This window comes from Schistocerca nitens, chromosome 5 (genome assembly GCF_023898315.1).
Source record: "Schistocerca nitens isolate TAMUIC-IGC-003100 chromosome 5, iqSchNite1.1, whole genome shotgun sequence".
Classification (NCBI taxonomy): domain Eukaryota; kingdom Metazoa; phylum Arthropoda; class Insecta; order Orthoptera; family Acrididae; genus Schistocerca; species Schistocerca nitens.
In genome coordinates this window covers 554,545,327-554,567,475 of record NC_064618.1, presented here as the reverse complement: position 1 = coordinate 554,567,475, position 22,149 = coordinate 554,545,327, and the positions used below count along the sequence as shown (strand labels likewise).

General features: G+C 43.5%; 1 protein-coding gene across 4 annotated transcripts in view; it reads left to right on the top strand.

Annotated features, from left to right (window-relative positions):
• The window catches only part of LOC126260836 (collagen alpha-1(III) chain-like), a 224,543-nt gene that overhangs the window by 100,473 nt on the left and 101,921 nt on the right, over positions 1-22,149 (top strand). For all 4 annotated transcript variants that reach the window (XM_049958236.1, XM_049958235.1, XM_049958234.1 and 1 more), the window contains exons 2-3: positions 15,774-15,860; positions 15,949-16,083. In XM_049958236.1, coding sequence (XP_049814193.1) covers positions 15,774-15,860; positions 15,949-16,083 — 222 coding nt within the window. The remainder of the gene's footprint in view (positions 1-15,773; positions 15,861-15,948; positions 16,084-22,149) is intronic.

The window sequence follows — 22,149 nt, the reverse complement described above, 5'->3', positions numbered from 1 at the left end:
TAAAAAGATAAACGATTTTACTACAAAGCAGCCACCGCTTCAAAAATAAATTAACCTGCTAATATACAGGAAGACTGCGCCCTAAACAGATCATCTCAACAATAACAGATTAGTTTATATACAAACCTCCAATGGAGAAGAGAAGTGTCTTACTTTCATATAGAGCGTTGTAAATATTTTTACACACAGTGATCAAAAATTTAACTACAATAACTTAAAATCACAACGTGCGTTACGTGCAAAGATTAAAAAGCAGAAACAAACAAGTAAATCACCTATGCGTGGCATCCTGGTTGTTATTTTTAGATTGTGTGCGTAATAAGAAGCTTAATCTGTAAAAAGAAAAGATTTGCTATTTTTCTAATTTTCTTTAAATTTTTTTTAGAAAAAGTATTTTGCTATTTCATCTGGTTTTCTCCAGACGTCGGTGCTTATCGTTTCAGTATTGGATGTGCTGCCACAGTAATTAATTTGTAACAAAAAGAAATGTAATTTTTGCTCATTACCGTAAAGAATGTAAAACTAAATATATTTGTTATAAATAGCTTGTCTGTGTGATTCACTGTACGCTGGTTGTTTGTTCCTACTTTTTAGTATTTGTGTATAAAGCCTCTCGTTGTAATTTTAAGCCGACCGGAGTGGCCGTGCGGTTCTAGGCGCTACAGTCTGGAACCGCGTGACCGCTAGGTCGCAGGTTCGAATCCTGCCTCGGGAATGGATGTGTGAGATGTCCATATGTTAGTTAGGTTTAAGTAGTTCTGAGTTCTAGGGGACTGATGACCTCAGAAGTTAAGTCACATAGTGGTCAGAGCCATTTGAACCATTTTTTGTAATTTTAAGTTATTATAGTCAAATGTAATTTTTGCTCACTTTACTACTGTCTACTACGCTTTATATAAAAGTAAGACACTTCTCTTCTCCATTAGAGGATTGAATATAAACTAGTATATTACTGTTGAGTTGATCTGTTTAGGGCGCAGTCTTTTTGAAACTGGCTGGTTAATTTATTTTTGGAACGGGGGCTGCCACACTTTTTGGTTTTGCGTTGCTTTAAAGTCGTATAATTTTTTTGGGGCCGGACATTAATTATATGTAATTCATAACAGTATAACTACTGGGCGTAGCTCACGAAACTGCAGCGTCTTCTGCAGATGACGTGTCATGACGTAATGCATAGCACTTTGATGTAAGTCGATCCACTGGAGACCAGTGAGTAGTCTTAGCAAAAAATTCTTTGATATTGTAGCGCTTTTGAGTCTATGTTAGGTTAATGAAATAAAAAAGAGTGTATTGTTTAGTCAATAAACATTTTATCTTCGATGTACTCGGCTGTCAGCAGCCTCTAGGATTTTACCTGGCGACCACGTGAGTGTCTGCATACCAGTTGCCCTATGCTCGTCCTATGTGGCCTATTTACTGTTGTTGAGTTCGGCCATTGTGCCGCTTTGATCTTCACTTCAGGTGTAATTTTTGTATATAGGCTTTCGTCTGTATTGTAATGATATGTAACTAGTAAGGCAACTCATAAAACGAATTGACCATGACAAATTCGTATATCTTACTTGTAATTAGCGTAATATTTGTACTACAAATATGAATGCCTCGTTTGTGTAAAATTGTCATGCCAATTGTAAGGATGGTTTGAAAATGGACATATGTGTTCGAAATTAGTCACCATCAAGAAATAAAAAAAATAATATTTCTTAATGCAACTTACGACGGAGCTACAACCATTTATTTCAATTTAGAAAATTCCATTGACAAAAATAGTGCAAAAAATTGTAGTCGTCCATGACAAATACAGCAATAAAGACAAATTGCACGCAGTTAGATTTAAACTATGAGCACTAGCACCGATAGACTTGAGAGAAGTGGAAGAGGGATAGGAAGACGAACGTGATGAAACACAAGTAAAGAACATGGGGGAGAAGTGACTCGCCTACCCGACTGAGGAATAAAAACGGAAAGAAGAGTTACTGGGAGAAGATGGAAGCATTTACCTCGCTATTTGACGCAGGGAAACTTGCCACATACGTAAATTTTGTGGAATAGTTATGAAGTTTAGGGAAGGTATCCATTTAGTTTCTTTTTAAAAGCAACAGGGCATTCCATTGTGCTCATAATGCAGGTAGCTTGTTCCAAAGGCGGACAGTGACTACAGGGAAGGAGTTTGCGCATGTTTTTACTTTTTAGATAGGCGCGGGTGAGGAAACTAGATAAGTGACATATGATACTTCGATTATGATGAGATAGCACGCACTTAATCTGTGATGCGAGATACTGAGATGCACGCACCCTGAGCTGACGATGAAGTAGATACAGCGTATATTTGCCAAGTAACCTGTCTCAGCGTATGAAGCACTGCCATGCTGAAATTGACGGATGTTATACACACAGGCATTATCTTGCATTTATCTTCATTGAAACAGAGCTGCCATTAATTTCACCAAATGAAAACTTTGCGCAAAGCTTTATGCATTTTCTGACGATCGTCCGCGGACAACAGATTTCCTGTGGATAAAATCATCGTCAGTGAACAACCTGATTCTATCTGATCAGTCATTTATATATATATATATATATATATATATATATATATATATATATATATATATATATATATATATATAAACGATTGATCCGATAGAGGAAGGTTGTTCGCTGGCGATGGTGTTATCCACACGAAAGCATTGTCCGTACGTACGTATACAGGGTGTCATGAAGATAAGAAAATATTTTAATATGTTGTTCTACAAGTAAGACTAAAGAAAAAGTTCATATTAACATAGGTCCGCAAATGTTTACTTGCAGAGTTACGGCTAATAAAAGATTTTGCCCGAAATTTAGCAACTTCGCTAATATGAGGCCATCACAAAACTGTACGAGGTTAAAGTAAAGCTCGATTTCCATTTATTTTGTTGTTATTGATCTGGTGAATCTAATAAAACATATCCCAGATGTGTTTCTGCAGTAGTTTTCCGTAACATCCAAAGAAGCAAAGAAGTAATTTCGTATAATTTTTAATTTATTAACTACTTGGCCCAATTTGTTTTTTAAATTCCAGACAACTGCACAAAGTTTTCAACAGAAGATATAGAGAATTTAATTTTGGAAAAATGAGGGTAATAACGTTAACTGAAACTGTATGAATGTGTCTGTAAATTTGAAAGGCATCCCTATTTCATAAATAATCTACAAACTACAACAGTTACTACGTTGTTTCACTTAAATACACTGTTGTTATTATGTTCTTTCATTGAACAATACAGAAAATTAACTCGTTTCAAGGTTAGGAAACGACTGAAACAACTCAATAACGGTTGCCAACAGTGACGTAAACGTTCTACATTCTTGATGGAAAGTAAACAAATTTACTTGCATAATGATCTTTGCTCCTCTGGATGTTCTGGAAAACTCTTCCAGATACGCGGCTAGGACATATTTTATTAGATTCATAAGACCAATAACAACAAAATAAATGAAAATCGTGCCTTACTTTTACCTCGTGCAGTTTTGCGATGGCATCATATTACCGAAGTTGCTAAATTTCAGGCAAAATCTTTTATTAGCCGTAACCCCGTAACTAAACATTTGTGGACCGATGTTTATATGAACTTTTTTCTTTAGTTTTACTTGAAGAATCACATATTAAAATATTGGTATATCTTCGTGAATCACCCTGTATATAAAACATTAGAAGAGCTAATACGCTTTCTCGGTCAGTGTCGTTTCTATTGAATATACACCGTCCACTATATTGCAGTTCAAAATGAATTTACCGAGCGAGGTGGCGCAGTGGTTAGACACTGGACTCGCATTCGGGAGGTTCAATCCCGCGTCCGGCCATCCCGATTTAGGTTTTCCGTGATTTCCCTAAATCGCTCCAGCCAAATGCCGGGATGGTTCCTTTCAAAGGGCACGGCCGACTTCCTTCCCTGTCCTTCCCTAATCCGATGAGATCGATGACCTCGCTGTCTGGTCTCCTTCCCCAAACAAACCAACCAACCAACCAAAATGAATTTACAGAATTCAGACAACTGTAACTCTTTAATGCATAGTGGTAAGAATCATGGAGAATGTAGAAGAAGGTTCATTTTTTTACATACTTCAGCTCAATTTTATATACTTTATAGGTGGTAGCATAGACAACATTTAAGCTATAATCCATTTCACGCCATACATTCCGAAGTATACGTGGAGTAACGTACACAAGAGCATTATAAATGCGCACTTCGAGTTCTGGAATTTGCTCAGAGTAATGACTCTCCCAATCTATGTGTGGAAAACTGATGAAGTCACCTCCCCCGGCCCCATGCTGTTGCAATGGGAGAGGCTGGCGTTAATTCAACTTGCCGTGTATAGATTCAGAGAGTCATGCGATCAAAACTGGTGCCAGAGACAAGGATTATTCTAAATATCTTGTCGGAAAATTACTTTTGGCAAGTGGAGAACCAACCCGTGAAGGTAACAGACTACTTAGCAACAAACAGTCTTGAATACTTCGGATCAATTAACGTAGACGAAGGTATCAGTGATAGCGTCTAAGCAACTTTGACTACGGGCTTTACAACGAATGTTAAGAAAAGTAGTAAGATATTTTTCTTAATAAGAGCGACAGGACACAAATTGCAGAGTATCTGAACAGTCAGCATCATTCATGAAGAAGAAGCTGTAGAGCACAAATGAAAAAATTCAAAGGCATCGTTCAATACGCCTTAGAGAAGTATTTTCCGAGTAACGTCATAAGGAGTGAGAAAGATCCACCGTGGTTTAATAGCGGTGTTAGAAAACTGCTTCGTAAACAATGAGAGCTTCGTCTCAAAGAGAAGTCAAAACCTAGCTGACAAACAAAAGCTGAACGAAACGAAATTCAGGGCAAGGAGAGCAATGAGAGAGGCATTCAGTAACTTTAAAAGTGAAATTTTGTCAACTGATCCGAATAAAAACTCTAAGAGCTTTTGCTCCTACGTAAAATCAGTAAGCGTTTCGAAATCATCTGTTCATTCACTCAGACCAGGCATCGAAACGGAAGGTAAAAGAGAAACCCGATGTATTGAATTCGGTCTTCCGAAGTTGTTTGACCGCGCAAGATCTTAGTACTGTACCTCCTTTCAGTCATCGTACAAACGTCGAAATGACACTTATTGAGACAACCGATCGCGGAATAGATAAGCAATTACAATCGCTTAGTAGTAGAAAGGCATCAGGACCAAATGAGATACCTCTAAGATTCTACAACTATTACGGAAAAGCACTTGCTCCCTTTCTAGCAGCAGTTTATCGTAGATCCCTGGAGCGACGAAGGGTACCTAGAGGCCGAAAAAAGCGCGGGTCATTCCCGTTTTCAAGAAGGGCCGTAGGACAGATGCACGCATATCGTTGATTTCAATCTGTTGTAAAATTATGGAGCGTGTTTTATGCTAAAGAATTATGACGTATCTGGAGAACAAAAAATCTCCGCTTTAAAAATAAACATCGATTCCGCAGACACAGAACTTACGAATCTCAACTTGCTCTTTTCCTTCATGAGATCCGTACTGCTGTAGACAACGGCGCTCGGGTTGGTGCCGTGTTCCTTGACTTCGGGAAGGCATTTAACACCGTCCTCCACTACCATTTATTGTTAGTGAAAAACATAAGAGCTTATAGAGTATCTAAGCAGATTTGCTATTTGTTTCCAAACTTCCTTGCGGATACAATTCAACACGTCGCTCTCAGCGGAACAATGTCGACAGATGTAAAGGTAATTTCCGGAATATCCCAACGAAGTGTGATAAGACGCTACTGTTCACAATGTATACAGGGTGGTCCATTGATAGTGATCGGGCCAAATATCTCACGAAATAAGCATCAAATGAAAAAACTACAAAGAACGAACCTCGTCTAGCTTGAAGGGGGAAACCAGATGGCACGATGGTTGGCCCGCTAGATGGCGCTGCCATAGGTCAAACGGATATCAGGTGCGTTTTTTTTAAAATAGGAACCCCCATTTTTATTACATATTCGTGTAATACGTACAGAAATATGAATGTTTTAGTTGGACCACTTTATTCGCTTTGTGATAGATGGCGCTGTAATAGTCACAAACGTATAAGTACGTGGCATCAGGTAACATTCCGCCAGTGCGGACGGCATTTGCTTCGTGATACATTACACGTGTTAAAATTGACCGTTTACCAATTGCGGAAAAGGTCGATATCGTGTTGATGTATGGCTATTGTGATCAAAATTCCCAATGGGCGTGTGCTATGTGTGCTGCTCGGTATCCTGGACGACATCATCCAAGTGTCCGGACCGTTCGCCGGATAGTTACGTTATTTAAGGAAACAGGAAGTGTTCAGCCACATGTGAAACGTCAAACACGACCTGCAACAAATTATGATGCCCAAGTAGGTGTTTTAGCTGCTGTCGCGGCTAATCCGCACATCAGTAGCAGACAAATTTCGCGAGAATCGGAAATCTCAAAACGTCGATGTTGAGAATGTTACATCAACATCGATTGCACCCGTACCATATTTCTATGCACCAGGAATTGTATGGCGACGACTTTGAACGTCGTGTACAGTTCTGCCACTGGGCACAAGAGAAATTACGGGACGATGACACATTTTTTGCTCGCGTTCTATTTAGCGACGAAGCGTCATTCACCAACAGCGGTAACGTAAACCAGTATAATATGCACTATTGGGCATCAGCGACCTTGGCGGGTTATTGTATGGTGCGGGATTATGGGAGGAAGGATAATTGGCCCCCATTTTATCGACGGCAATTTAAATGGTGCAATGTATGCTGATTTCCTACGTAATGTTCTACCGATGTTGCTACAAGATGTTTCACTGCATGACAGAATGGCGATTTACTTCCAACATGATGGATGTCCGGCACATAGCTCGCGTGCCGTTGAAGAGGTATTGAATAGCATATTTCATGACAGGTGGATTGGTCGTCGAAGCACCATAACATGGCCCGCACGTTCACCGGATCTGACGTCCCAGGATTTCTTTGTGTGGGAAAAGTTGAAGGATATTTGCTATCTTGATCCACCGACAACGCCTGACAACATGTGTCAGCGCATTGTCAATGCATGTGCGAACATTACGGAAGGCGAACTACTCGCTGTTGAGAGGAATGTCGTTACACGTATTGCCAAATGCATTGTGGTTGACGGACATCATTTTGAGCAATTATTGCATTAATGTGGTATTTACAGGTAATCACGCTGTAAAAGCATGGGTTCTCAGAAATGATAAGTTCACAAAGGTACATGTATCACATTGGAACAACCGAAATAAAATGTTCAAACGTACCTACGTTCTGTACTTTAATTTAAAAAACCTACCTGTTACCAACTGTTCGTCTAAAATTGTGAGCCATATGTTTGTGACTATTACAGCGCCATGTATCACAAAGCGAAAAAAGTGGTCCAACCAAAACATTCGTATTTCTTTAAGTACTACACGAATATGTAATAAAAATGGGGGTTCCTATTTAAAAAAAACGCACTTGATATCCGTTTGACCTATGGCAGCGCCATCTAGCGGGCCAACCATAGCGCCATCTGGTTTCCCCCTTCAAGCTAGACAAGTTTCGTTCTTTGTAGTTTTTTCGCTTGACGCTTATTCCGTGAAATATTTGGCCCGGCCACGATCAAAGGACCACCCTGTACAAATGACCTAACAAAGTAGCAACACCCAAAGACAATATCGATTTGCAGAATGACCTGCAGGACTGATGAATTGTGCAGGCTCTGGCAGTTGACCTTCAACGTAAATAAATGTAACATATTGCGCATACATAGGAAAGAAAAGCCATCAGTGTACAACTACAATGGTGATGTTAAACTTTTGGAAACAGTATCTACAATATACAGAGTGATCTTAAGTGGAATGGCCACATAAAACAAATAGTAGGAAAAGCAGATGCCAGACTGAGATTCGTGAGATGAATCTTAAAGAATGTAAATGGGTTCTTAAGGAAATGTACATCATCCACAGTGGAAATGGGTTATAAGGCGCTTGCTCGACACTTATTGAGTATTGTTCATCAACATGGGATACTTACCAGGACTAATAGAAGTAACAGAGAAGTTCAAAGGAAGAGCACCGTGGTTCTTCACGGCATACATTGACAGACGTTGCAAAAAAGGCGTTTTGCGTCACAGACAGGTTTACCACTGAAATTCAGAGAGATCACTTTTTCCCACACACATTTCGCGAAATGACCACAACGAGAAAACTCGAGAAATTAGAACCAATACACGGGCTTACCGACAATCATCCTTCCCACACACCATTCGCGAGTGAAACAGGAAAGGGGGTATCAGTTAGTGGTACCAGAAGAACCCTCTGCCACACACCGTTAGGTGGCTTGCGGAGTATAATGTAGATGTGGAATTGCGTCCGACAAAGGAGATACGTAATCTCTTTTACATAACCCCATTAAGAAAATCTGTGATTATCAGGTCCGGAGATCCAGGTGACCAAAAACAGAACACAGTCGTCATGTCCACCATGACATATCCCACTGTTTGGAAGATGTTGATTTAAAAATGCGCTTGCGCAACTACAGAGATTTTGGAAGCTTACATTTTACATAACTCTTCTCAGTGAATCGCTATGCATTTAGGAGTTACAGCATTTTGCATTCGCTATATTTACACTACTGGCCATTAAAATTGCTACACCAAGAAGAAATGAAGATGATAAACGGGTATTCCTTGGACAAATATATTATACTAGAACTGACATGTAGTTACATTTTCACGCAATTTGGGTGCATAGATCCTGAGAAATCAGTACCCAGAACAACCACCTTTGGCCGTAATGAAGGCCTTGATACGCCTGGGCATTTAGTCAAACAGAGCTTGGATGGCGTGTACAGGTGCAGCTGCCCACACAGCTGCAACACGACACCACAGTTCATCAAGAGTAGTGACTGGCATATTGTGACGAGCCAGTTGTTCGGCCACCATTGACCAGACGTTTTCAATTGGTGTGACATCTGGAGAATGTGCTGTCCAGGGCAGCAGTCGAACATTTTCTGTATCCAGAAAGGCCCGTACAGGACCTGCAACATGCGGTCGGGCATTATCCTTCTGAAATGTAGGGTTTCGCAGGGATCGAATGAAGGGTATGGCCACGGGTCGTAACACATCTGAAATGTAACGTCCACTGTTCAAAGTGCCGTCAATGCGAACAAGAGGTGACCGAGACGTGTAACCAATGGCACCCCATACCATCACGCCAGGTGATACGCCAGTATGGTGACGACGAGTACACGCTTCTAACGTGCGTTCACCGCGATGACGCCAAACACGGATGCGACCATCATGATGCTGTAAACAGAACCTGGATTCATCCGAAAACATGACGTTTTGCCATTCGTGCACCCAGGTTTGTCGTTGAGTACACCTTCGCAGGCGCTCCTGTCTGTGATGCAGCGCCAAGGGTAACCGCAGCCATGGTCTCCGAGCTGATAGTCCATGCTGCTGCAAACGTCGTCGAACTGTTCATTTGCATATCACAGCATCTTCTTCCTGTCTGTTAAATTTCGCGTCTGTAGCACGTTATCTTCGTGGTGTGGCAATTTTAATGGCCATTAGTCCATTTTTAATTACTCTACATAATGTACTTGATTGTACACTGAGAAGACGCAAGTCATGGGAAACCTCCAAGTATCGTTGCGGTCCTCCTATTATCCGGCGCAGTGCAGCAACTCGACATGGCATTAACTCGACACGTCGTTGTGAGTTCGCAGCAGAAATATTGAGCCATGCCGCCTCCGTAGACGCCAATAATTGCAAAAGTGTTCGCGGTGCAGGATTTTGTGCACGAACTGACCTCTTATGTATGTTCCATAAATGTTTGGTGATATTCATGTCGGCCGTTGTGCATGTCCAAATCATTCACTCGAACTGTCCAGAATGTTTTTTAAACCAGTCGCAAACAATGGCGGCCCGGTGACACGGCGCATTGTCATCCATAAAAATTGTATCGTTTTTTGCTGAAAATAGCCTCCAAGTAGCTGAACATAACCATTTCCAGTCAACGATAGGATCAGTTGTACCAAAGAACCCAGCCCATCCCATGTTAACTCCAGCCACACCATTACGGACCACCACCAGCTTGCACAGTGCCGTGTTAACTACTTGGTTCCAAGGCTTCGTCGGATCTGCGTCGTACTCGAACACTGCCATCAGCTCTTACTAACTGAAAGCGGAACTCATGTGACCAGGCCACGTTCTTCAGTCGTCTGGGGTCTAACCGATATGGTCACGAACACAGGAGAGGCGCTACAGGTGATGTTTTGCTGTTAGCAGAGGAACTCTGGTCGGTCGTCTGCTGCCACAGCCAATTAACGGCAAATTTCGCCGCTCTATCTAACGGGTACGTTCTTTGTACATCCCACATTGATTTCTGCCGTGGGCAGTGATAATCTCTACGCAAACTCCGTTCTCAGTCGTTAAGTGGAGGCCGTCGGCCACTGCGCTGTCTACCGTGAGACATAATGCCTGAAACTCGGTATTCTCGGCGCACTCTTGAGACTGTGGATCTAGGAATATTGAATCCCCTGACGACTTCCGAAAAGGAATATCCCATGCGTTTAGCTCCAACTACCACTCCTCGTTCAGTGACTGTTAATAACCATCGTGTGGCCCTAACCACATCGGAAACCTTGTCACACAAACCAGCTGAGTACAAATGACACCTCCGACAATGCACTGTCATTTTATATCTTATACACGCTATACCGTCGCCATTTGTGTGTGTGCATGTCGCTATCCATGACTTTTGTCAACTCAGTGTATTAATTATTTGTTTATTGAGCCAATCGCATATCTGTAAAGTTACTCCATTTGCCTATGAGCATCTTTTCCCATCCGTTGTTGATGCGATGGTAGACAGCTTATTATTTCGAATTTTAAGCGGAAGTCAACACGTGACTCTCGATATTTTGGTGCAGAAGTGATACAAGATGTACACTACTGGCCATTAAAATTGCTACACCACGAAGATGACGTGCTACAGACGCGAAATTTAACCAACAGGAAGAAGATGCTGTGATATGCAAATGATTAGCTTTTCAGAGCATTCACACAAGGTTGGCGCCGGTGGCTACATCTACAAAGTGCTGACATGAGGAAAGTTTCCAACCAATTTCTCATACACAAACAGCAGTTGACCAACGTTGCCTGGTGAAACGTTGTAGTCATGCCTCGTGTAAGGAGGAGAAATGCGTACCATCACGTTTCCGACTTTGATAAAGGTAGGATTGTAGCCTATCGCGATTGCGGTTTATCGTATCGCGACATTGCTGCTCGCGTTGGTCGAGATCCAATGACTCTTAGCAGGAGGAATCGGTGGGTTCAGGACGGTAATATGGAACGCCGTGCTGGATCCCAACGGCCTCGTATCACTAGCAGTCGAGATGACAGGCATCTTATCCGCATGGCTGTAACGGATCGTGTAGCCACGTCTCGATGCCTGAGTCAACAGATGGGGACGTTTGCAAGACAACAACCATCTGCACGAACAGTTCGACGACGTTTGCAGCAGAATGGACTATCAACTCGGAGACCGTGGCTGCGGTTACCCTTGACGCTGCACAACAGACACGAGCGCCTGCGATGGTGTACTCAACGACGAACCTGGGTGCACGAATGGCAAAACGTCATTTTTTCGGATGAATCCAAGTTCTGTTTACAGCATCATGATGGTCGCATCCGTGTTTGGCGACATCGCGGCGAACGCACATTGGAAGCGTGTATTCGTCATCGCCATACTAGCGTATCACCCGGCGTCATGGTATGGGGTGCCATTGGTTACACGTCTCGGTCACCTCTTGTTCGCATTGACGGCACTTTGAACAGTGGACGTTACATTTCAGATGTGTTACGACCCGTGGCCATACCCTTCATTCGATCCCTGCGAAACCCTACATTTCAGAAGGATAATGCCCGACTGCATGTTGCAGGTCCTGTACGGGCCTTTCTGGATACAGAAAATGTTCGACTACTGACCTGGCCAGCACATTCTCCAGATGTCTCACCAATTGAAAACGTCTGGTCAATGGTGGCCGAGCAACTGGCTCGTCACAATACGCCAGTCACTACTCTCGATAAACAATGGTATCGTATTGAAGCTGCATGGGCAGCTGTACCTGTACACGCCATCCAAGCTCTGTTTGACTCAATGCCCAGGCGTATGAAGCAGGGTACGATTTGTGCTTTTAGCAGTGGGGGGGATGTCTTAGGGGGTTAGTAGAATTATATATGTTACTAGCTTGGACCGTGGCGTTACGCATGGTTAAACGGCTATTTATAAATAGATGTTAATGCCGGAACTCACTATTCACGCGTATGCACTATCAGAAAAGCCACCCCTTGTTACATCTTTAAAAGTCCATTGTAGGTAAAGCTTATTTACAAAATCATCTACATACAGGTATATGAGGGGAATTCAAAAAGTAGAGGCACATTTGTGAAAAGCTGTACTTATTCTGATGATGGAAAACTGAAACATATTAATAGTAGGACTTATTACAAACTTTCAGTGTTCGGCTCCACAAATTTAAATTATATGTAAAGTTTCACTCCAGTGCGTGGGAAATAAACATCCCAGGTTGGGACGCATAAACTAAAACCAGAGGAGGGGATGGTCTGATGCAGAGGGGGGGAAATCCCCCCCATCCCCCCCTGCAAATCGCACACTGGTATCAAGGGCGTTATTACGGCCAGAGGTGGTTGTTCTGGGTACTGATTTCTCAGGATCTATGCACCCAAATTGGGTGAAAATGTAACTACATGTCAGTTCTCGTATAATATATTTGTCCAGTGAATACCCGTTTATCATCTGCATTTCTTCTTGGTGTAGCAATTTTAATGGGCAGTAGTGTAGATTGCCCATGGATCGGGAGTGTGGGAGCCGGCGGCGGGCGTCGAGCTGCGGCGCACTTTGCCCCCTCCCCCCCTCCCCCCTCAGTGCAGCAGAGTAATTGCGAGCATTGTGGGCTAATTAGTGGCCGTCGCGGCCTTCCGTCCGCCAATTACGGCAACGGCGGGCAGCGGCAGCGGCCAGCGGCCGCACGTGCTGGCCAGAGTCCACAGCCGGCCAATGGACGGGAGGAGGCGCCTTTCCGGGAATCGCAGCGGTGACTCGGCCCCAGACGACCACCCCGGCCCGGCCGGATGCAGGCTAGCGTGCCGGCACTTTTAGGCGGTTTCCCACGCTCATACACAGCCAGTACTGCACCCGATCTCCCCCGTTCACTCCAGCACCCTCTCTGTCTCTCCCACATTCACTATTAACAGCTAGCGTGGGTGGCTCATGTAGAATGTCCACAAGAAGAGCAATAGATTCAGTCAGGATGGAAAGTCGAAATTTCAAAAAGGTGGCATAAATACTCATTTGTACCAAGCAAAATACATTCTAAGACAAAAAACGTGCCGGCCGGGGTGGCCGAGCGGTTCTACGCACTGCAGTCTGGAACCGCGCGACCGCTACGGTCGCAGGCTCGAATCCTGCCTCGGGCATGGATGTGTGTGATGTCCTTAGGTTAGTTAGGTTTAAGTAGTTCTAAGTCTAGGGGACTGATGGCCTCAGATGTTAAGTCCCATAGTGCTTAGAGCCATTTGAACCGAAGGCCAAAACAGAAACGATTTTTTTTTTTCTCCCGGCCTAGATCGGATTCGTATTGACGCATCAGCTTATCTACCACATTTCGCTACCGTATGATGATTGCAACTCTAGTCCTCTGTGAGTAGCTGCACTTTAACTATAACCACCCGCTATTTTTGAACGATACCGAATATAAAAATGTGTCGAAAAGTTGTGAAAGAGATACAAGCTAGTCTGCATCAGATAGCTGTTATTTATTCCATACTAGCTGCAGTGCCCGTCGTCGCCCGGGATGTTTAATATCTGTCACACAGAGTGATTGGCCCTGTGCCTTGATACTCATAGCAAATGCAAGGCGCACGGGAAACTGTCCGATCATTTGGTCGGTTCGCGATCTAGTGACTTTTGTTGGTACTTTACCACAACTTGCCTTTGCGTCTGTATGACGCTGTGGATTTTAATAATGAAAACAAATGTGAAACACGGGCTAAAATATCTTCTAGGTTATATGTCATGTGTAACAATAGAAACTAATCAATAAGTAAAACTCTGAAATATTGTTTACGTCAAATTCTCTAGCTTTCGCTTGTTCAGCAATTAAGTGATGGTACTATCTCCAAGACGAGTATTATCGTTGTAATTTATTCTCGTGATAGGAATCACAATCAGTTAACGCAATGTATTTCATTCGTTAGGCATTTAATTCCTTATTTATTTTCTTAATTGTTTCACCTGAACGTAAGAAAAGTTGAAGTAAATCGGCTAAGAACATTGAAGTAAATCAGTCAAGTACTTTTCGAGATGTTTGGCATTAATGTTTCTCCTTTATATGTTTAATGTATATGTATGTATTGTGTGTATTAAAAATTTATAGCCTCTGTCCGCCCAAACGGTCATTAGGGCATCGTGTAAAAATTTGAAGTAGATCGGCCAAGAACTACTAGACATTTTTTATAACAACATTTCCCATTTATGTATTTCATACATATATGTTTCAAGTCAGATTACGGAATCTTATGTAGACAGTGATCTTCCTCTTCACACACTCTTCTTCATATATACAGATATTTGTAAATAAATGCATACTCGTGTAATATACATAGCTATTATAAATATATCTGCGCTTTCAGAAGATGAGTGCATGGAACACGACAGGCAAAAAATAGGAGCATATCAGTGGATAGAGCGTCTCTACAATTTTTTTTTTAAAATTACGTTACAGGTAATCAGTGTGCGCACCGTTTTTGACGCGACAAACGTTAACAGGTGTGTGCAGTTCATTGAAGTCACTGCTGCTTTCCTGGGAAGGGGCAACAGCAAGCTCAAAAATGGTTCAAATGGCTCTAACCACTATGGGACTAAACATCTGAGGTCATAAGTCCGCTAGACTTAGAACTACTTAAACCTAACTAACCTAAGGACATCACACACATCCATGCCCGAGGCAGGATTCGAACCTGCGACCGTTGCAGCAGCGAGGTTCCGGACTGAAGCGCCTAGAATCGCTCGGTCACAGCGGCCGGCTTTTTGGCCTTCGGGTGCAAATCTGACGCTGTGAATGCAAGAAAGACGTATAGAAATGTTAGCATAATGTAACGGCTAGGAACGGGACGTGGGACGAAAAGGTCAAACAAGTGAGAAAAACATAATGTCGATTTTATTACTATAGAGTTTGTTTAATACGAGTACCGGAGACGTCGACGAGATGCTGTACAGCGCCAGATTTACAACTGGTGGCCAAAATTGGAACTAATTTTTCCCAGCGTAAATCGGTTCCATATTAACGCATTAGCATATCTGCCAAGTTTAATTGCCATACGATAATTACAGCCCACACTGGACCTCCGTGAGTTGCTGCTCTTTAATTATAACCACCCGGTACGTTTGCACACACCAAATCAATTAAACTCTCGATTTATTCCGAGATTTCTCACACCAGGCCTCCGCGGTTTCTGTAAATAATCACAACCTGCCGGCTGCCCGTCGCGGGCGGGAGCGGTCTGTTTAACCGAGTCGGTGCGACAGCATATTATGCAGACCAGGTACTGACGCGCAGACTACCAGTTCCCTGTCCTGCCGCACCTTTAGCAATTTCAAAACTATGTTGTTTGTTTTGGGATTGGAGTCGCTGCAGCGGCACGTGTACTGGTGTTGCAGGAGCGGCTGGAGGGCGTGCTGTACTACGCGCGGCCACCGGCCTCGCCCCGCGCTGTCGCCACGCGGTCGCTGTTCGACTACGACAGGGTAAGTACCGAACACCCACCAGTGCTGAGAGCCGAGGGTGGCGTAGGGACCCGGTCTGCTGAAGGGTGGACGCTGCCTGCTGTTACAGAAGCTGGTGGCGTACCGCGATGTTCCGGCGGGCCGCTGCTACCTACATCGCCTGGGAGGCCGGCACCCCGTCGCACCCACAGATCCGGCGGACCGGTTTTTCTTCGTACCCCACTGGCAGCTCAGCAAGTGGCAGGTGAGCAGCCGGGCAACAGCCGCACTGGAAACTCGAGGGGTCGTCACAAAGTTCTAATCATCACCAGAACATCCACCCCTGGTAGCTGAGTGGTCAGCGCGACGGAATGTCATACCTAACGGCCCGAGTTCGATTCCCGGCTGGGTCGGAGATTTTCTCCGCTCAGGGACTGGGTGTTGTGTTGGCCTTACCATCATCATTTCATCCCCATCGACACGCAAGTCGCCGAAGTTGCGTCTACTCGAAAGACTTGCACCAGGCGAGCGGTCTACCCTACGGGAGGCCCTAGCCACACAGCATTTCCATTGTCCGCCCCTGGGAGCTGAGTGGTCAGACGACGGAATGTCATACCTAACGGCCCGGGTTCGATTCCCGGCTGGGTAGCAGATTTTCTCCGCTCAGGGACTGGGTGTTGTGTTGTCCTTATCATCATCATTCCATCCTCATCGACACGCAAGTCGCCGAAGTGGCGTCAACTCGAAAGACTTGCACCAGGCGAACGGTCTACCCCACGGGAGGCCCTAGCCACACGGCATTTCCATTTTATATCACCAGAACGACGTCTTGAGAGCGTAGTCTTCCGCGACAGCTCTGTTATGTAAAACATGCTCGGACTTATTACTGCGTCAGTTGAGCGTAATTCCTCAGGTTTCGATGATCACCTGCATTTTCTTTGGCAGGAGCAACTGACTGGCAAAACTGCCACTGTGGTGGCATTTTCTAATTATCACCTCACACAAAAAAGTCAACTAGCAACCACGAAACTTGTTACTAGTCCACTTCTACGTACTCACCCTACTATATGACAAATTTTTCGCAAAGATGGATGACTTGGCAGAGACCTTGGTTGCAGAAGTCTGCGTTTTGCCTATTCAGGAAACGTTTCACACCGAGAATCGCCCCTCCACCCCCACACCGTCGTCATTCTGGAAATACCGGCTATGCAATATTTTTTTCATCCGAGGAAAGAGGAAAAAGTCGCTACGTGAAATATCAGGAGAGTGTTGAAACTGAGGCAAAATTTGATAGTCCAAATACACCGAAGTGACTAAAGTCATGCGATACCTCCTAACATCGCGTCGAAGCTTCTTTTGTCCAGAGCAGTGCAGCAACTCGACGTGGAATGGAATCAACTAATCGCTGGAAGTCCCCTGCAGAAATACCGAGCCATACTGTCTCTAAAGCCGTCCATAATTACCGGTGCAGCATTTTATGCACGAGCTCACTTCTCGATTATGTCCCATAAATGTTCGATGGGATTCAAGTACCGCGATCTGGGTAGTCCAATCATTAGCTAGAACTGTCCAGAATGTTCTTCGAATCAATTGCGAACAATTGTGGCCCTGTGCCAGGGAGTACTGTCATCTACAAAAAGTCGATGTTTGTTTGGGAACAAGAAGTTCATGAATGGCTGCAAATGGCCTCCAAGTAACCGAACATAAACACTTCCAGACAATTGTCGGTTCAATTGGACCAGAGCCCAGTCCATTCAATATCAACACAGCACACACCATTATAGAGCCACCACCAGTTTGCACAGTGTCTTGTTGACAACATGGGTCCATGACTTCATGGGGACCGTGCCACACTCGAACCATATCATCGGCTCCTACCAATAGAAAATCAGCACTGACCAGGCTACGGTTTTCCAATAGTCTACGGTCCCAGCGACATGGTCACGAACCCAGGAGAGTTCCTTCAGGCGATGTGCTGTTAGCAAAGGCTCTCGAGTCGGTCGCCTGTTGCCAAAGCCAATTAAAGCCCAGTTTCGCCGCTGTGTCCTAACGGGTACGTTCGTCGTTCGTCCCACATTGATTTACGCGGTTATTTCACGCAATGTTGCTGGTCTGTTAGCACTGACAACTCTACGCTAAAGCCGCTGCTCTCGTCGTTAAGTGAAGACCGTCGGCCACTGCCTGAAATCTGGTATCCTCGGCACACTCTTGACACTGTGGATCTCGGAATACTGAATTCCCTAACGAGGTCGGAGATGGACTGTCGCATACGTCTAGCTCGAACTACCATTATGCGTTCAAAGTCTGTTAATTCCCATCGTACGGCCATAATCAGGTCGGACAAATTTTCATATGACCTACCTGAGTACAAACATTGCAGTCCCGCCAATGCACTGCCCTTTTATACCTTGTGTATGCGATACAAATGGCCATATGTTTATGTGCAATCGCTATCCCATGACGTTTTGTCACCTCAGTATGTAGTTAACGCAAATTATTTTCTCAAACTGTAGAGTAAAAGTAAGCAAGGTGAATGGTCGACTTCGTTCTTTTGGGAGAACTTCGGGAAGTGTGGTTCATCTGTAAAGGAGACCGCATATAGGATGCTGGCGCGACCTATTCATAAGCTCGGCTCGAGTGTTTGGGATTAGAACCAGGTCCGATTAAAGGAAGACATCGAAGCAGTTCGGAAGCAGGCTGCTAGATTTGTTACCGGTAGGTGAGGCCAACGGCCTTGTCAAAGAGGTCGGAGGAGTGGACAGTCGTTCAGGACACTATCTTGTCGGGGTAGGAAACTGCCCCTAAAGACGGAAGAATCAGCAATGATCAACGGCATGAGGGTGCAGAAAGCAATGGAAACAACTGCGTTTAACGTGTGTCCTCAGGACGTGTGGCCTGTAATTGAAGAAGTGTCACGATGATCTCTCCATTGACAAAAGATTCCTGAATAGTCCCCCATTCGGATCTCCGGGAGCGGACTACCAATGGGGTTGTGATCATGAGAAAAAGATTGAATAATCAACCAAAGGATAATGTTCTAAGAGTCTGGGTGTGGAATTTCAGAAGGTTAAATGAGGTAGGGAAGTTAGAAAATCTGGAAAGGGAAATGCAAAGGCTCAATCAAGATATAGTAGAAGTCAGTGAAGTAAAATGGAAAGAAGACAAGGATTTCTGGTTAGACGAGTAGTGGGTAATATCAACAGCAGCAGAAAATGGTATAACGGGAGTAGGATTCCTTATGAACAGAAAGGTAGGGCAAAGACTGTATTACAGTGAACAAATCAGTGATAGGGTTATTCTTATCAGAATCGACAGCAAACTATTATGCCGGAGCCAAGGTAGCCCCTGAGGGCCGGCAACCCATATTACTTGTGTTGTGACTGAAAATTCGCAATTTTTCACAAACACAACTTTTATTGATGTAAGTTCACAAGGTTGATGAGTGAACAACAAACGAAAGGTAACAATAACGATGCCAATAAAAGTCCCCTAATTGAGGCAAACAAAAGTTCACTTCTGATTTTCCACAAAGGTTTGTGGTAACACACACACACACACACACACACTAGTAAGAGTCCAATTCAGAGAGGAAGACGTAATATTCAGCGGTCGAAGTACACGAGTTCGGCATCCGGAGTGAACTGAACTTCGGGGCTGGCTCTAGCCCCTAAATAGCTGTCTCCAGCCAATCAGGTTTTGGCATAGTGATACTTCCTGCAGGCCGTGGTTCGAGCTCTCCCTGCTCGAAGTAGTACTCGGAATGTCTGTTTCCATTATCCTGTATGTAACCATGGTGCTTTTGGTATGCCTTGGACATAGACAACCTCGTCTTCTGTGGTGTAATATGGGTTGCCGGCCCTCAAGGGCTATCTTGGCTCTGGCATAACACAAACCAACACCGACAACGATAGTTCAGATATACAAACCGACGTCGCAAGCTGAAGTTGAAGAGACAGAGAAAATATACGAGGATATTGAAAGGTTAATACCGTACGTAAGGAGAGATGAAAATCTTATAGTCGTGGGGAACTGGAACGCAGTTGTAGGGGAAGGAGTAGAAGAAAAGATTACAGGGGAATATGGGCTTGGAACAAGGAATGAGAGAGGAGAGAGACTAATTGAGCTCTGTAGAAAATTTCAGCTAGTAACAGCGAATACTCTGTTCAAGAATCACAAGAGGAGAAGGTATACTTGGAAATGACCGAGTGATACGGGAAGATTTCATTTAGATTACGTCATGGTCAGACAGAGATTTCGAAATCAGATACTGTATTGTAAGGAGTACCCAGGAGCAAATGTAGACTCAGATCACAATGCAGTAGTGTCGAAGAGTAGGCTAAAGTTCAAGAGATTAGTCGGGACGAATCAATGTGCAAAGAAGTTGGTCACAGAAGTACTAAGAGATGACGAGACACGCTTGAAGTTCTCTAAGGCTATAAATATAGCAATAAGGAATAGTTCAGTGGGCAGTACAGTTGAAGAGGAATGGACATCCCTAAAAAGGGCAATCACAGAAGTTGGAAAGGAAAACATAGGTACAATGGAGGTAACTGCGAAGAAGCCATGGGTAACAGAAGAAATACTTCAGCTGATCGATGAAAGAAGTAAGTACTAAAATGTTCAGGGAAATTCAGAAATACAGAACTACAAGTCGATGAGTAATGAAATTAATAGGAACTGTGGAAAACCTAAGAACAAATATCTGCATAAAAATGTGAAGAAGTCGAAAAAGAAATGATTGTCGGAAGGACTGATTCAGTATACAGGAAGGTTCAAACAACCTTCGGTGACATTAATAGCAAGGGTGGTAACATTAAGAGTGCAACGGGAATTCCGCTAATAAATGCAGAGGGGAGAGTGGATAGGTGGAAATAATACACTGAAAGCCTCTATGAGGGAAAAGATTTGGCTGACGTGATAGAAGAAGAAACAGGAGTCGATTTAGAAGAGGTAGGGGATCAAGTTTTAGAATCAGAATTTAAGAGAGCTTTGGAGGACTTAAGAACAAATAAGGCAGAAGTGATAGATAACATTCCACCAGAATTTCTAAAATCATTGGCGGAAGTGGCAACAAGACGACTATGCACGTTGGTGTCTACAATGTATTGGTATGGCGACATACCGCTTGGCTTTCGGAAAAATATCATCCGCACAATTCTGAAGACTACAACAGCTGACAAGTGCGAGAATTATCACACAATCAGCTTAACAGCTCATGCAGCCAAGTTGCTGACAAGAAGAAAATACAGAAGAATGGGAAAGAAAATTGAGGATATGCTAGATGACGATCAGTTTAGCTTTACAAAAGGTAAAGGCTCCATAGAGGCAATTCTGACGTTGCAGTTGATAATGGAAGCAAGAATAAAGAAAAATCAAGACACGTTCATAGGATCTGTCGACCTGGCAAAAGCGTTCGACAACGTCAAATGGTGGAAGGTGTTCGAAGTTCTGAGAAAAATTGGGGTAAGCTATAGGGAGAGACGGATAATATACAATATGTACAAGAGCCAAGAGGGAGTAATACGAGCAGAAACCAAGAACGAAGTAAGGTTAAGAAGGGTGTAAGGCAGAGATATAGTCTTTCCCCCCTACTGATCAGTCTGTAGATCGAAGAAGCAATGATGGAAATAAAAGAAAGGGTCATAAGTGGAATTAAAGTTCAAGGTGAAAGGATATGAATGATACGATTCGCTGATGACATTGCTATTCTGAATGAAAGTGAAGAGGAATTACAAGACATGCTGAATAGAACTGACAATCTAATGAGTATAGAATATGGACTGAGAGTAAATCGAAGAAAGATGAAAGTAGTGAGAAGTAGCAGAATGAGAACAGGGAGAAACTTTTCAGGATTGATGGTCGCGAAGTAGATGAAGTTAAGGAATTCTGTTACCTAGGCAGAAAAATAACCCATGACGAATGGAGCAAGAAGGATATCACAAGCAGACTAGCACTGGCAAAAAGGGCATTCCTGGCTAGGAGATGTCTACTAGTATCAAACATTGGCCTTAATTTGAGGAAGAAATTTATGAGAATGTACAACTGGAGCACAACATTGTATGGTAGTGAAACATGTACTGTGGAAAAACGGGAACAGAAGAGAATCAAAGCATTTGAGATGTGGTGCTAAAGATGAATGTTGAAAATTAGGTGGACTGATATGATAGGAAATGAGGAGATTCTGTGTAGAATCGGAGAAGAAAGGAATATGTGGGAAACATTGACAAGGAGGATGATAGGATATCTGTTAAGACATCAGGGAGTGACTTCCATGGTACTTGAGGGAGCTTTAGAGGGCAAAAACAGTAGAGGAAAACAGATATTGGAATGT